Genomic DNA, 17,924 nt, shown 5'->3' on the forward strand with positions numbered 1-17,924 from the left:
GAAGCAGTCTCAACTTGTTCATCTATAATACTTCCTCTCTACGAAACGCCCATGATTGTAATGTGTCACATCATTGATTTCCATCAGTGCCCTGTATGTGACCCACAAAGGAATCGAGCTAGTCTTCACTTTTTATACATTTCCTTTCCTCCCTGGTCATGGGAAAGCAGTACCCCCGGAAACAGGCTCAGAGTTCTAGTTTCATGTCTAGCAATATTAAAGCCCAGGTCATTCAAATTCTCGCCTATTCTATTACAAACATGTTGTTTCGATACTCACCGACTCCTCTTCGGTTTCAACTGGTTCAGCCATGTCCATCATTCATAAACCAATAACTTAATATTCTCCAAAAAAAAAAAAAAAAAGAAAAAAAAGATGGTCCAGCAGCATGCGATTTTGTCTTACACGGTGCAAAGTCCTTTTAATACCCCATCAAAATACTGGAAAGGCGCTATTGTTGAAGTCGAATACGATGATCGGTGATAGCAAATGAATCCAGAGCAAGCTCATATACGATTTCAGATCAATATTCATACAAGCTTCGTGCTGCTTGCACACAGCAAAATGGGCAATGTTCAGCAAAGATTTAATGTCTCCAGAGTAATGAACCTCATTCCTTTCTTTCAGCACTAATTAAAACGGCAGTCACAAGTTTCATTGCACAGCTATTTACTTTGCTCCTTTTAATTACAGTTCATAGAACGCTCGTGCAAAGCCAGAAATCCTGAGCAACGAGTGTTCCTGTCATATTCAGATGCCAAGCGCTGTTCTCATCTTGCCCTCAACAGGGGTTGCGGCTCGGGGAAAATCATTGCTTGGTTCAGTATGATATTTGACATCCTCCTCTCTTCTCCTCTCTCCCTCGCCGGTGGATATATCTCGCGTAATCCCAATATTCTACCGGCATCACTAAAAACATTGTCCCGACGAACAAGGCACTTGAGCTCGGTACAGGAATCAGCTACACGTATGTGTGCCCTTCTTTGTGAGGGAGAACACTGGAAATTTTCTGGTCAACACAGAAAAAACACAAATTGCAGCTGTATGAGGCAAATCCAACCATCTATAACCCCAATGCCAGCTCCAGTTTGATGAGGAGTGCCCCTCCTGTTCTATTCACTGGGTCTGCTCTCCTTCCCTCTCCTTAGGTCTCCCAGAAACTCAAAGCTGGGTCTTCTTCCGGTTCAGCGCTTGGTAGGCGACATCATTTGTGGGTCAGAAAAGCGCACGCCGGGTACCGGTCCTCACCAAACCCCCACACAAAATGAATTCCCCAGCACGGCGTCTTTTTTTTTTTTTTTTGCGTCAGTTACTACTACTCGCAGAGACACACGTAGCCACAGCAAAGAGATTCCCACACTGCGTTTACACACACACTGCCCCTCTACTGCTGTCCCGAGTACACATACACACACTCCATAGTTCTCTTCCAAATGCTAATGCTACCACTCCAATATACCCGACACGGTGCCGCAGCAAATGAGATCGGAGATGGATAAGGCAGTTGACCTATAAAACCCGCCCTCTGTCACACAGAGGCACCATGTAATGCTTCAGCGATTATATTGAATGACACCCATCCAGCCCCTTGGGAAGGAAATCGTGAGAATAATGTAAGACACAGTGGCAGGCGTACAGATCCATGATAAGTATGGATTTTACATACCACACAGCATGCTTAACACTGGAAGAGTTCAACAACAAGGCCATGAATGGCTGTATAGTGTGTTGTATCAATTCATGCATGGCTCATATCTGAAACATGCACTGCAGGTAAATTCCCTGTTGTCCAATTACCGGTAATAGAGCTGTATGCACTCAAGAATGACAGTATGGTGCACTTTGTGTTTGGAGTATACTGGTATTAATACATACTGCACGTCCATGCATTATACAATGTGTATTCTTATAGCAATTAGCATGACCGAACACATACGATACATCATATATCTGTGTATGTCTGTATAAATGTGTGAACATGTATGTGTATGTATACGTAGGTATGTGTGTGTGTGTGTGTGTGCGCGCGCGCACGCACTGATTGGAACCTGTCCATGTAAGACATGGGAACAGCTTTACTGCAGTCACAGTGAAATTGCTGTCAATTGGAGGCTTGTCGGCCTGTAATTCACCTGCCATTTCCGTTGCATTATATGAAATCCAATTACAGCCTACTCCTCATTTTGCAAGTCACCTGGACAGTTCTCATTTGTAACTGATTATTGCGCAATACTCCTCCAAAACCAAAGTACACTTTTCTGTCATCAACCTTCATGCTCACAAATTTGATTATGTTGTTCAAACATGTAGGCAATAATGTTACTGCAATATTAATCTGGGCTACTGACTGTAATATTTCCCCATGCATTATAAGACCATGAACTTTCGATAAGACCATCTAACTATACCAGTGATGAGAATGCACATGTACGTGAGAATCAGCAGTGAATAATAAATCCCTGTATATTTCCCAGATTTTACTGGAAAAGTTTGAGGTCAGTGATTAGAATAAAATGCCAATTACTGCAAACATGAATTTTTTGTAGTGTGTATAATGATAATAATGGGGAAACTGTGTGGTAACATGCAAATATTTTGGAAAATTTATTTAAATAAAATTCACTACTGTATATGTGCCAAATTATAAACAAAGGAAATCACTAAAATTGGCCTGTGTGAAATACCAATCATATATAATTTTTTTTTTAATGTTTGTGAACAAATCTGAGGAGTTTTATTAGTCATATCATAGTAATGATCTATCATAAACTACAAATGTACCATTTTGAGGTTCTCATAAAATACACAGTCTGAGACTTTTGAACTGATGACACTGTATCATTTATACTACTTGTCTATTTTTGTCCTTTTTTCATTTGAAAAAAAAATCTGAAGTACCCTGGTAAGCTTTGGAAACATGCTCATCATGCATATAAACCTACAAATGTAGATAAAAACAATTGGGAAAAATGTGTGAAATTCATGAGTAACAACAGATGTGAGTGAATAATAATAACTTGATATTACATTCAGTATAATGACTATAAGAGAGTATATTCACGAGATTCACCCACATATAATACCTGTAGAGAATACAAGTGTGTACATGTTCTAAGCACTGAAATTAAGGCATCTTTAATATGATACAAATGCATCATTATGTGTATGATTCCCCTAATTAAACTTGAGCATAAAATGGCAGCAAATGGAGACAGGAACAAAAGTAACCAATTTTACAGTAAATACAAAGCTTATCATTACCAGTATAACAACGTATTTATTACGATCATTATTTTCATCATAATTACGATAGCCTTAATCAATAACTACACTGTTATTGTAATTACTATCATTATCATTATTTCTATACCTGGTAATCATTGATCTCGCATCTAGAGATCTACGCCCTTCAGAGTAAAGCCATAATTGTATATCACAGTGATTACAAAGTACAGTGTATCTACAATAGAAGATTAACAGTTAGGATGACGTATAAAAGGAGTCTTCAATCTTTTCATGATCTAATGAACCGGCAGAATCATGAGACAAGGGAAGTTCATTAAATTACCAATTCCACTCATAACATCTTCCATGACATAAGATAAACAAGCTCACAGCCCCAACTACCTGTATTCAACACCATTCCCCTGACTATTTTGCTACCATAATACGTTTCTTTTGTTTAAATGTTATTTGAGATACTTTGTAGACCACATTATGATCTCCCATTACACACTTCTGTGTAGATTCAATAAGATTGTGGTGTTTTCAGGCAATACCTTTCCAGTTCTTATTTCCATTCAACATACTGAAAAAACAAACAAACAAACAAACATACAGCACTAATGAAAAGTCACATGCTTGAATCTCCCCTCTTACACAGATGGCAAACGCACAGACTGCTTTACATGAAGCAACGATAACAGATGTCCCCTAATAACGATGATGAATTAATCACTTGGAGATGCTGTCATCCATTAATGTCTACTGTCAACCATCAGTACCTCATTGCAATGTTCCCCTCCGACAGATGTCACAAGACTTTTTTAATCTCGCATTGAAAATTCACATTCATTATCCTTTTCCCCTTGGGACCTAAACCACTCTTTTAGACTTCACCTTCCAATCTGATTTCATTGTTTTCAACTCATTTTGGTGCTGTTTTTATCATTTCATTTGATCATTTTATCTTAAGTCAGGGCTAGAACTTAAATAGGAATAATACGTATGACGTACAGTAGAATCATGAGCTCTTTAAACCCATACTTTAATAGATGCTCCATCTTTACAAATCACTACAATTGTAACATTCCACATCTGCAGCGACTGTTGTATCACCTTGGCAACGATCAGTCTGCTGTGAATATTTAAATCATTGCCACGGTAAAGTACGTTATAAATGACTAACACTAGCATGAAACCATTTTCATAATGAAAATGGGTTCCACATATGGACAAATCCTATGTTCCTCATGCAATGTGGAGGTGGAAAAATTGGTGTATCAAGTCTAACTCAATCTGCTACCGTTGACTGCAGTACGAAAATTCAATCTTGGTGTAACCTAATACTGACAAAGACATATCTTACCACCAGACACAGATTACTACGCTCAGCTCTGAATGACACACACTATCAAAAAAAAAAAAAAAAAAAGGGATCTTGTTCCCCCAAGTGCTTTGAATTTCATTGTGAAAGGAAGTGTGACCATGGTGCCTGCATAATTTGACGAGTCAAATATGGCTGCTGCAAAAGTGGCCTTCAACAGCACCAAACTCTCAAATTTCTTCCCTTCTAGGTGTTTTTTTTTCCCTCCAGACAGACAGTAGTGATTTATAAATAATCAAAATGTCTATAACAATACACACAGTATCTTTATCAGAACAAAAGACATCATATTTTGATATATCATGTGCATTGCACATTTTAAAAATCAAACAAAGGCAAATTCCAGGTAAAACTTAACTGAAATTAAAAATGAATATGACAAAGTATGCTATAATGGATCAGACATTAGTAACTCAGTATCATCAAGTTACATTCTTATTGCACGAATTATATTCAAACAAAGCAGTATCTTGCATGTAAATTCTAATATTCACATCATTATGTAAAGAAAGTTCGATTTAAAAGGGTTACACATGTCAGTTTATTACAATTTCATTAACACTTCTTTATGAGACAAAGTGCCCACATGCTTAAAATTATCAACTCTTTTTCCTCTTGACTTTATGTCACTGCCGAAGATCAGAAATGACTCTCATTTCCTTTTCTAATGGATCAAAATCTTTAGGGTACATTTTCAATTGACATCTTTCCCGGGAAATCAAAGAATCAAATTTTTTATTTGTATTATTTCTATTTGCATTTAGTGTTCATTTTGTTTTTGTAAATGAAGTAATCTATACAAAACCAGATATTACCTTTGCAATCTGTAAATAAAAGACTAAAGCAAGAAATTGTATGTTAAAATGAAACTATGCAATGTCAAAAAAAAAAAATCATTTAAAAAGGTATGACTAAATGTAATTCAATTAAAAACCACTAAGAATAGACATCAAATTGGCTCCCTTTTTAAAACTCTAACAGATAACCTATTTTTTTTTCTGTAAGTCATAGTTTAAGCATCCATGGCTCAACAACACATTGGTACATTTGGAACAAATGGGCAATCTATTGCTTTGCATATAAATTGCAAAATGTTTGCATTCTGTTCAGAGTGAGGAAAATAGCCTGCCTGTGTCTTGCACATTACTCTTTCCCTCAGTCAAGTGATTGTTTTTCTTTTTTAATGAGAGAGCAAATAAGGATTTTGACTTTGAACTACACTAGCAAGACTGTAGAGTGATTTGCATCCGCAATCCATAGCCTAGATGGGAATAACATTAAATTTATGACTGTGTGCAAGAGAGACATAAATTTTGTCACTCTCCAAGTTATACAAACTTTGGCCACAAGATGGCGCCATTACAATAAACAAAGATACTTCTTCGAGTCAAGTATGACCTAATCTGATCTGCTAGAGGAATTTCATCTCATCTCCATTTATAATTGTTCATTACAATGTCATTTTCAGAAGCAAAATTACAATGTATGTGAGGAAATTTATGGGACTGGTTCTCATTTGAATACTTATCTTGTCATATTCTGCAGATTTTGCAAATAATACTTTGGGGGCTAAAACTACAGATCCATGTGACCATTTGTTATTGAGCTTTCTACATCTTTCTATTCATTCATATGCCTGTTATGTTTGTTGCTTTATCTATACTGTACCTCTCCATGTCCAGCACAAATGTACCTAGATGCATCTCCTGATCTAAAACCTCTCAGGCAAACCTTTCAGGCCCAAAATAAGAATATTCAATTAACAACTTCTTCCGAATTGTTGCCAGTCATACTGAAATGATTTTTTTTTTCACATTTTTTTATTTAGGTGTTTCAGGAAAGAAACGGCAAACAACTCACACTACAATAGTATACCATAATGGTATAAATGCAGGGCTGTGTAACCCATTTTCCACTGTAGTCAGACCTTTCCCTGCTGGATCAGTAGATTTTAAACCAGTTTTTCCATTTTTACCGGTCCTGTTCTCTTTTACGTTTTGACTTGCCCAGATAACGATACTTTCATATTTTTACCAGTCATATCGAACCAGTAAATTTTGCAATTCCTGAAAAGTTACTGGCCCAACAGGAATTCTTACCGGTCTGGGACTGTCGGACCAGTAGTGCCAGTTTTAAGCATTGGGTAATGGCATGTGGAAGGGTGAAAGTTTATACCTACTAGTACAATAAATAGCAGGGAACATAAAATTGCTGTAGATGACTCTCCATCAGTGCAGTATTGACTGTAGCTATTCAATCACACAAAAAGAGAGAATACACTTGAAAGTGGGATCCAATCTACCAATTGACGCTGCAACTGCAACTACATTCTTTTGATTTACGGATTCATTCAAGAGTCCTGCGTATGTGAACTGCTAGGTGTAACATCACTTCAAGAATTGTAGTGGTTTTTGTTTGGACGAGATGACGAGTGGGAAGGTATATGTCTAAATATTTTTCAGTTAGTGTGTTTGTGTCTATGCGTTCCTAGAAATCTGTACGAGGGAAATATCAAACAGCCTTACATCAAGACTACCGGTAGTCTGTGGAAAAACAAACAACAATCCTGACCAGACAAAATGAACATTCAGACATTATAAAAAAAACTCTTTAAAAGATATCAATCAAAACACTTTGACTCACGGGATGGAAGGGCGTGGAGATGGTTTCCCCCTGGTCCGAGAATTGCCGGACGAGGACTCGCCGTGGTAACCGCCTCTCTGGCTCCCTGTTGTAGTCTTGTAGCCGGAGCTGCTGAAGGCCACTCATGTAGGAAGGTGTGGTGCTGGGCGATCCCACTGCTGGAGAGGAGAAGATAAAACAAAGAGATTATTACCTCCGCCATGGAAGGAGGAGGTTAAATGATCATTGGTGTTGGTTTGTCTGTTTGCAAAATAACTCAAAAAGTTGTGAACAGATTTAAAGGAAACTTGCAGGAAAAGTCGATGACACAAGGAACAGATGATTAAATTTTGGCAGTGATCTGGGAAAGGGGCAAGGTTTGAGATTTTGAACCTTGATTTTATTTTTCTTGATGATGCATATTACCATTTTTAATTAATGTACGAGCAACCTCTTTCAAACCTGACTGCATCTTACTTCAAAGATAATTTTCTTATGACTGCCTTTGTCTGGTTATATATCACTTGTCTTCTGTGGTAACAGTTTCAGAAATAAAATGTGGGGCAAATCTTGTCCTAACAAAAATGCATATCTGGAGAATTTAAAAACTATCCAGGTTGAAAAAAAAAAAAAGAGAAAAATATGTTTGGGGGCAACTCTTGTATTTGTGGTATATCATCATATATAACAGGGCATTCAGCTGCCCAGACCAAAGAGGTTTAAGAGTTGGAGTTCCAAGTGTCTGTAATTATTCAAACCATTGTCAGATTTCTATTGATGTACAAAAGAATTGCACAAGTGCATAATTTGTGCCTTTGATAATCGATGTTCGGCGCCGCCGCCTTGCTGAGCAATCTGAAGATTCATTTTGAACGTTAACATAATGTTGGTCATATTTTGCTTATTTATATATTAAATGAAATGAAATTTCACTTAATAGTAAAGCATGTCAAACAAAGTCAATCCTGTCCAGAGATTTGTGCAAAAGTGCAAATCAGAGCTGAATCATGTGAACTTGTTTGAAACTGTACTATGCCTGTAAAAAAGGTTTTATCACTTTTCCACTTAATTTCCACAAATAAAACTAATATGAAATAATCTTCAAGTATATTCTTTATTGAAAGATACATCAGATTAGTGCCCGGATATGCCCAGTCGGATAATTTCCATCTTTATTTCAGCATTTTTTGCACAATATCTATTCGCGCATCCTCGTGTCTCTACCGCATACCTTTTATGAGAAGGGATAGCGAAAAGTAATTACCATCACAAAGACATATCTTCCTTAGAAAGTGGCTGGTGATTATGCGATGAGACACAAGTCAATTGTCTTCCTATCTGTGTGGCAGATCCTGTTTGGCACATGCTTCAAATATTTTTGAGCGGCGGCATCAAACATCTAGCAAAGGAAATAAGACGGTTGTGACTCAATTCTCTTGAACCTCCTTGCCCAGACTGGCAGAAGTCACAGTCATTATACAATAATCACATTTAGTGAGTCATACACATGGCATATCTTTCAACCTAGGCCATCTTGAAATACATATTGCTTTGCTAAGACACAAGATGGGCATAAGGTATCCCTACAAAATCTATAGCCTTAGCTTGAGAATTGCCAGACATAGCAATGGTCAATGCAAGCACAGCACATTTCAGCTACAGGATAGCACAATTGGAAAAGGGCATGAAAACCAGAGAGCTGATTTGAATGGATGTGGGTGAGGAACCTTATACGTCGTCGTTAAGTACATTAGCGAAGTTGCCGATTGCACTATAGGCAGAGGAGAGACATGAACATCCGTCCTGTAACACAACACGCATCTCACACGACACAATGCCTACCTCTATTCCTGCTAAAAGGGAACATCCTTTTGTTCACATGCTCCCCGCTGTCACAAAAAGATGCATACGAGTCATTTGGGCTGTCACTTCGGAGAGACAGAACGTAACGCATGCACAGTCCCATCAGTTTGCAATCATGGCGTGACATTCGACCAACCAAGCCCCCAAAATGTCCTTTTACGATGGCTGATAATCACGTCAGAGGGAGGTTGCTGCCTGTCTGCCGGCAATTTAGCCCCCCTTCCCTGGAATAGGGGAGCCCCAGCAGTTAAAACGCCAATATGTCAGCGGAATCGCATGTCATATTCCAGAGCGGACCAACTCCTTGAGTGCCATCATATCAGTCCTCCCGTTATCAATACCCAACCTCCTTTGCTGGCCATGCGACGTGACGGTACACCTCAATATTCTACCCCAGTCTAGCGCTTTCCTCTCTCTACATCCATACATCCATCTAGATCCATACATACATACATACATATATCATACTATGTCATACCACTGGGATAGATGCCCTGAGCTTCAAACAAAAGAGACCCAACGCAACTACAAATCTATGCATTGTATCCGTAAGGAGCCCACGCTATATCCCTCGATCCGATTGGAATGTAGGTCAAGTTGTTTGCCAAGATCTGGAACAAGTTATGAGCCTTACAATGTTTTGGTGTACATGCAGGGCGCCCAGTGGTAAACAGTTTCGTACATTCGCCCCACTCCTCCACCCCATCCCCCACCCCCATCCCTGATGAATAGTGCATGCACAGAACAACAACTCCTCTTTCATCCTGTCACGACGGCACTCATCCATAGAAAAATGATCACTCTGTTTTGACAGTTCTCGTTTTGCACTCCCGTTCATTTGAGGAAATTTTGGCAATGACACAGAATATGTTTGAATATCACAGTACTCTGTTTACTATTAAGTTCTTAGAAGAAAAATGACAACATTTCTTGTACTTCTTTCAATTTACTTTGAATGCATCAAGTCAAATAGAGGTCAAATGATCAACAAAATATGTGTCACTGATTTCCTCATGACTATCAATAAAATGTTCTGAAATAATGTGTCTGTCGCCGAGGGTTTTATTTTTGGGAACTTCACAAGTTGAGCGCTACATGCGAATTCAAAAACATGTGAAAATATTAAAGGAATTGTTTTTCATTTACAGATAAAACCAAAACCCAGCTTCAGTGCTTCAAAATAGTTCTGAGATGTGAGTTAGAGATAGAAACAACCAATGTAAAAATACTAATCAGTATAATCAATGTTCAGTATTATACAAAATATGAACAATTGTTAAAATAATATAATTATTTCTAGGATAAACCATCTACAGTTATGGTTTATTGAAAAAAAATAGTGATATCTCCTTATATTTCATGCTTTATTGCAAAATTTTTGTATGGTAGGATGTTTTGTAATACAAATGACCTACACATTATGCATCAAAACTCGAACATTTTTAAAATCACTGCTCCCAAAGGTACAAAACAGTACCTTTAACCCTGATTCCAACATGAATGTGATCTGCTTACATACATTTTTCTTCTCATTCCTGTGTTCCAAGATCATGTTTTGAATGTCTCATGGAACTATCAAGAAGACCCAACTAGCAAAAAATTAGACACTCTATAAAATATATGCCGTATACGGTATTCATAACGTGAATGTCCTGCCTTGTGCTTTTCCACACTCCATTGTCCCCTACCTCTGCTTTTAACACAACAGCTTCACTTCTTAAAATGGGACTGGAACAATAAAACCAAATGAGTGAAGGCCGTTATTCAGCTTTTGCAAGCCATAAAATTACAATTAGACTGTTATCATACTTAATACACTACTATATCAATATCTCAGATAAAAAAATCTCACAATGTCACAATTCTATTCGAATAACAGAATAGCAAATAAAACTTTTGCAGGATGTCATTGAAAAACTATTATTATATTAAAAAAAAAATGCATTCTCTTTCTGCTATAGTATAATGGCTATGTATACACTCATCCTAGGTTATATCCAAAGAGGACATCATAAAAATGACAACACCCTTACTTTTACGCACCAGCCGAGTACTTGAATGATCTATCGAAATACTGGGTTAAAAAACTGTTCTAAACTTATACAAAGAGTGTTTGAATACTTACAAGATGAGATGCATTATACACTGAAAATATCGTTTGGTTCCAGATGGAACTTTGAGGCATACTTTGAAGAAGAATAAGAAGAAAATAAGTTAGTTTCATCAACATCTAATGTGTATACTTTTATATTGTATCATGCGCATTCCCCCCCCCCCCCCCCATGCTGGGCTTATATTCCTCAGATTATTAGATAATCAAGACAGTTATTTCATCTCCATGGCAAAGAGTCATTCAAGAGTATCTGGAACAAATGTCTTTGTCCCTAGAATTCAAACAGACAGCCATCTCAGTTCATTTTCATCATTCAATTGCTGCTGATATAGTTTCCATGGAAGCTTGAGCACTGAGGCAAGATAGCACAACACTCGCTGACCAAATCAGGATGGGATTTGGTTACTATCTGCTGCCCTCTACTGTTCACAGCCCAACAACATCAGTGCACTGCTTGTGTTGTTTGCTCACAGTGATGTAAGTCCGGCTATAAATACTCGAGTTAAACGCCTGGCTGTTAAACAATGATTTATGGCACCGCAAAGCAGGCAGTTAAAAGACATTTGCCAGATATTGGGGAAAGAATGCAAAGCAGGGCCACAGTAAATGCTAGTTAAACTCAACATTATTTACTATGACTGTCCATGTTTCACTACATACACCTCCACTCAAATTTGTCTCCTTTCACTAGTTTGTCTAACTTTATGCTCATGCACTCAGTTTCATTCCTCTTTGACCGACTGTGTGCTATGACTTTGACATCTGACCTCTGACCTTTAGTCAGTAACCTACTGTGCCAGGTTAATATCTATATCAGTTTCTTCTTAGCCAGAGTTGAAATGTCATAGGCTGAGTATCCTTTACTAAAAGAATACTGCTACCTAATCATACATGTACACGTGACTGTGACCCTTGACCTATATTAAACACCATTGCCTTACTGTACGAGCTGAAATTTTTGCGGTGGTATTATTTTCGCGAATTTTGAAAAATCGCTTTTGAACCGCAAAAATAACAACACGCGAAAATAACAACGCGCGAATATCTAAGTTCAGTTACACTCTCGCACCCACGAAATTAACAACACGCGAAAATGTCCTCCAAGTAGCAATTCGCGAAAATATCTGTACGCGAAAATTTCAGCTCTAACAGTATCCCAAAGGCTAATAATCAAACAGTTTGGACTTACCACTGGTTTTAGGCTGATACTACAAACCTCCCCAGCAGTGGAACATGGGAAACAGCATCCTTTTAATCTAAAGTTTGTACACTATGCAGTACACTAAGCAGCACAGACATAAAAAAAAGGCAAATAAAACGGTTTCCACAACCTCAACTACTGTATGTAAAGCGCTAGAGGGCCCGTTGCATAAAACTTACCGTTGAATTTCAATGGTAACTACGGTCAAAATTAGGCATCACAGCCAATCAGCATCAAGGATTATAAAATTTACTGCTAATTTGAAGACTTACCTAGAAAGGAGCGGTAAGTCCAGCGGTAAGGGTTTTATGCAACAGGGCCCAGGTGTGTGTGTATGTGTGAGTATTGACCGATTCTGTGACGCGCTATGTGTATTTTTGGCATGGGCAGCGCCATTACGCGGTGTCTCAGCCGACCCCCCCTTCCCACTCCCCACCCCTCTCCCTACATTAGCACGCGCGCAGAATGAAAAACGGATGCATGGTTGTTTTAGCCAATGAGCGTCTCGTACTGAGTGTGCGTATGCTTGCTTAGTGCGCGAACCTTTGTTACAAGTGCGCGATAAACATGTTGCCCGGGGGGTGGGGGAGAGCAGGGGGGGTCGGCTGAGACACCGCAATTTGAGCTCATGGCTGCGCCCAGTGCCATAAAATGTCTGCTGCCCTCAACGAACCCGAATCGGTCAATAGGTTGGGGGGGGGGGGGGAGGAGGAAAGAGGAAACTTCTTGCTGAATTTTCTTACCTGATCTTGAGTTGTACACAGGTTTTCCATGAGGTGAGGCCGCTGTCTGACTAGCCGAGGTGGAAGGTCCACTATGCCATCTTCGCTTGCCCTGCATATCATTAAAAAATGTTAATTATTAAACATTCCAAACGGGATGAGTCAGTTTAGAGTGCAAATGATTTTTGGAAACAATGGATCTTTTTTAAAAACATGGCTGAATTCTATTAACTGAAGTTCTTTCTCCAATCTGCAGACTACAGTGCTGCACTGTTGGCAGAGTACTTCAGAGATCAGACATACTTGCCGACTACCGGTAACTGCCAGTAGAACCAAACTCACTGTTGGGCTAGTGAAAGGCACTTTACCTCTTAAAAACATATGGGTCCTTTGTGCAATAATGCTCATTCAGATGAGTTGGAGAATTTTCTTATTGCTGGAACTGATTATTGGCACCATTTGAATTGAAAGCTTACACATATTTTTGCACAGTACACTAATTCTGTAAGATGCATCTGCCTAGGTATTATGCAAATACAGTAAAAACTAATACCACAGATATGTTGAGAGGCTCCTTTCTTCTCATCATCATACTTTGCATTACATTTAAAAACATGTGCATTGCTTGATTCTAATGATACAAGCTTGGTAGCAGAGACAGGCAATGCGGTATGAAAATATTTGCTAACTGCCAGTAATAGAGTATGCAAGTGTTGCAGGAGATCAAACTATTCAGTGTATTGTTGTACCTTCCTTTTTGTCACACTGGAAATTGGAATGATCGTAATCTTGCAAAATGTCATTATGAAATAATATTATGAAATAAAATCATATTTAAATCTTTGATCTTACGAAATAGGAAGAATTTCAAACAAAGTTATTCATATCTAAATAGCCCATAAATGACAAGGTCTTAATATCTGAAATGAAGATTAGCACCCAAAACCAATTTCAGTCAAATCTAAAGTAGCAAAATGACTCCAAGAATGAATTACAAGCTTATGATTTTTTTTTTCCCCAGGGTAAGGAAAATAAGCACTTCAAATATTAGAAGGCTGAAATAGTAAGCCACTAGAGGAGTCATTCCTAGCAGTGCTGACAAGTGTGCTCTGCTTTAAAATGTGATGTACAGAATGTTATACCTCTTTTGTAGGGCAAAGGAAAAAAAATAACAGACACCCCCTCCCCCTCCTTCTCCTTAACAGATACGTGTTTGAGCATGGGAGTAAAGCAAGATCAATCCTAAGCTTACGTACAAAGTACTTACGGGTTTGGCTGCGTTGTTGGGAAATGTGTAGCGCCGCGCGCTGTCGATGTTTGTGATGCTGCCCCCTGGTGAGGACGAAGTGCTGCCCCCTCGAGAGCTGCCCGGTGATTGTTCCTCGCTCTCCAGAAAGGGCATAGCAAAGGAACTCAAGTCCTGGGGGAGAGAGACGAAGATGACCGGGACAGAAACGGGATTGAATAATGAGACTGACTTGAGTGGTGAACTGTGTGACGAACATGTGTATCTCTGCCAAGAGCCCTCTCAAATCAGATATAATATCAATCAGTACCTTGCATGAGTATACCTAGATGATGCAGCTCTCTAGATCTGTCTCGTGTTATCACAAACATATTTCTGAGGTCATCATAGGTTGTTGACAGGATTTTAAAGGGATGAACCCCGTCTCACAAGAACTGAGCTATTAACCCGCTGAGGACAAGTCCCGACTATACTCGGGGAGGTATCTATGGGATATGCGTGTTGAAGCACAAGCAGTTCGTCCTCAACGGGTTAAGGTGAGGTTGGCTTAAATTACTTGTGTCTCTCTGGGCTCATTCAATTCCTCACAATTTAGGGCAGGCCCATTTTACACACATGAATTTTGGATCGTGATGCCAAATCAATTTTATTCGCAGCCATTTACCCACTGGTAAAAGTATCACTTGGATGCAAGCAAAGCACTTTAAATCTCCAAACTGCGCACACCAAAACAATCACTGGAGGAACTTGACCTCAGTCACCCTCAGCCAGACTTAGTGCAGAGACTCCAACTCTCCCGTTTTCGACGGGAGATCTCCCGCCGAAAACCCATTTTTGCAAAATCTCCTGTTCTCCCGCTTGAGATTTAATTTCTCCCGCCCAGGCTCTGTGTCTCCCGTTGGAAAGGATTTCTTACTTATTGCTATTGTATGTTGAAAAAAATAAGCCTTACATAGCACCAGAGAGCATCTAGAACCCTAGGAACTTCGCGCTTCGCACACATCAATTTGGAGTCTCCCGTTTGCTAGGGGTTTCAGGCGGGAGAATCTCTAGGGCAATTACTCCCTGGGCAATTACCCCGCACCCTTCCCCTGACCCTAATCCTAATCCTAATCCTAATCCTGAACCTAACTCTAACCCTCACCCAAACTCCTAACCCTAAACCTAACCCTAACCCTAATCTTTACTCTTACCTTACCACTAACCAGTATTTGGCCGGGGGGGTAATTGCCCTCCGGGGGTAATTGCCCGGATACGAATCTCCATATCAGAAGGTGCTTTGGGTTGGAGTCTCTGTTAGTGCTGTAAGCTGAACCATGGCATGAACAAAAATCGATATTGCTTTTGTATGTTGTTCACAATGTACAATGCATGGGGAAAACTTATCACGAGTATATGACAAAAATCAAGAAGAATGATTTTTGCATAATGACGTAGAGGGGATAGTGATGTTTTAGTATCCATCTGCACACAAGAATTATCTGTTCTTGCATTGCATTGCAAGAATTTATTTTTAAAACTCCATAATTTTGGGTGCATGTGAACAGGCCAAGCATGGGAATAGGTGGTACAGAGGTGGATGGGGTCTGCCTCCCCTACCCCATCCCCTCCCCCCCCCCCCCCCCCCATCCAAAGTTCTCCAGCAGCACCTCAAAGAGGAATTGAGAGTAAAAACACAGATCTTCTAATGTATTCCGAACAGGAAGTTTCCAAGTCTCAAATGACAAGCAAAGCTAACAAGGTGGTGTGTCTCAGACTATGTTTTCACATGATTTGACATTACTTGATTGAAAGACGTGGGAATGTGGGAAAAAACTAGGTTTCTATTGCATCCTGTACTTGTAAGTTATTGGCAATGGAAAAAAAAAAACAAAAAACGAACAACCATAAGACAAATCCTGAAACTTATCCAAAAACATCCATATTTTCATATGTGTATTTTTCCTGAATAAAACTATTCATGGAATGTTTGAAAGTTCCATGGACAATGTAGGATACCTGCATGCATTCCATGTGCCTACACTCTGCAGTGTCAGATCGCTGTTGGGGGGGGGGGGGGGTTGAATAAAGAACAGCATTCTAAACTTGATAGGGCCTACCTGTCTAAATTGACACATAAAGGTGAAAACCAATACTTCAGCAGAAAGCAAAGTAATGGTAAAATTTTTGAACTAATGCTTACACTGCTTTGCATTATTAATTCTTTTTCATAATCTAATACACAAGAGCTTTAACAAACAAACAAACAAAAAACAATAAGAAAAGATAGGACTGAGATCTTTCAAAACTGAAAAAGCAATGACTGATCCTTTAAGGGTTACACTGCAGTAAATTATCCATACAAATCACGGTACAGATTACTGCAACCCTTGTTCACACAGGCATAACAATCTCTGAAAATACACAGACTTGTGTGCTGATGAAAAATGTGATTTAGTATTCATTCTGCACAAAGTCCCTCACAGCAAAATCCTTCTGTTCCATACTAATGACATCAGAAACAAAACACAAAATAAACCTCCAGAAATTTCGAAGCCGACATGACAGACATGACGACTGATGGTCCTTACAAGATTACAAATGTTCACACTATCATTTAAAGGGATGGTGTAGGTCTAGTTTTGGTAGACATGGCACTTCAGGTTTCCCACATTATCTGATGATGATTCTGTTTTTTCTTGATCATGAGAAACCTCTTATGAAATACGGAAGATGATATAATTCTAAGGGGAACTCAGAGTTTATTTGACGAAAATTGGTTTTGAAATGGCCAAGATAAAACATAGCAATCCTAATAAAAGGTACATTGTAGGACCCACCTTTCATTAGGATCGCTTTGTTTTACTTTGTTTTTGGATATATATCAGCCATTAAAAAACCTATTTTAATCATATAAACTTTGAATTCCTCTTAGAATTGGATGTTCCTGAACATTTCATAAAGTGATTTCTGAGTATCTTGCAAAAAATGTTAAAAGCTGAATCCTTTAATACCTCAATCAATACGAAACCATCTCTTTAAAAACACATTTATCACCATCCCAGAAACATCTTAACAATGTAAGGGCCCAGCATAAAAGTTCATGCTGATTTCAAGTTTATTCCTCAGTTGGCTTACTTATTGAGTTAAAATACCAATCTCATTTGATGTCCATTTCTTCTATGGACAGCTCTGATGTTATTTCTGATAATTCTCAGACCCTACATATACCCTCTTCTTTGATGCAAGCATTTTCATGGTCTTAAAATCCAGAAAGAATGTTCCTACTGAAGTTGGAGCAAGTCAACAAGTTTAGTCAAAGTTTAGTCACTTTTGGCATTGAGTCATCTTGCCCAAATCTAATCAAGTGCATATATTTCACGGTTGCAGTATAGGAAATGCTATGAAACCCTTTTGTCTCACTCTCTCTCATGTTGGAGGTTTGGGGTTTGTGCACATGTCTATTGCACACACACACACACACACACACACACACACACACACACACACACACACACACAAAAAAAAAAACAAACAAACAAACAATATTTGAATGCCTCTGATACCCTTTG

General features: G+C 38.8%; 1 protein-coding gene across 1 annotated transcript in view; it reads right to left on the reverse strand.

Annotated features, from left to right (window-relative positions):
• The window catches only part of LOC140243687 (5'-AMP-activated protein kinase subunit gamma-1-like), a 73,922-nt gene that overhangs the window by 25,931 nt on the left and 30,067 nt on the right, over window positions 1–17,924 (reverse strand). Inside the window, exons 3-5 of the mRNA XM_072323350.1 lie at window positions 14,395–14,547; window positions 13,149–13,239; window positions 7,250–7,407 (exon numbers count right to left, since the gene is read on the reverse strand). Of these exons, the coding sequence (XP_072179451.1) occupies window positions 7,250–7,407; window positions 13,149–13,239; window positions 14,395–14,547 (402 nt within the window). The remainder of the gene's footprint in view (window positions 1–7,249; window positions 7,408–13,148; window positions 13,240–14,394; window positions 14,548–17,924) is intronic.

Source organism: Diadema setosum, chromosome 20, assembly GCF_964275005.1.
Source record: "Diadema setosum chromosome 20, eeDiaSeto1, whole genome shotgun sequence".
NCBI lineage: Eukaryota > Metazoa > Echinodermata > Echinoidea > Diadematoida > Diadematidae > Diadema > Diadema setosum.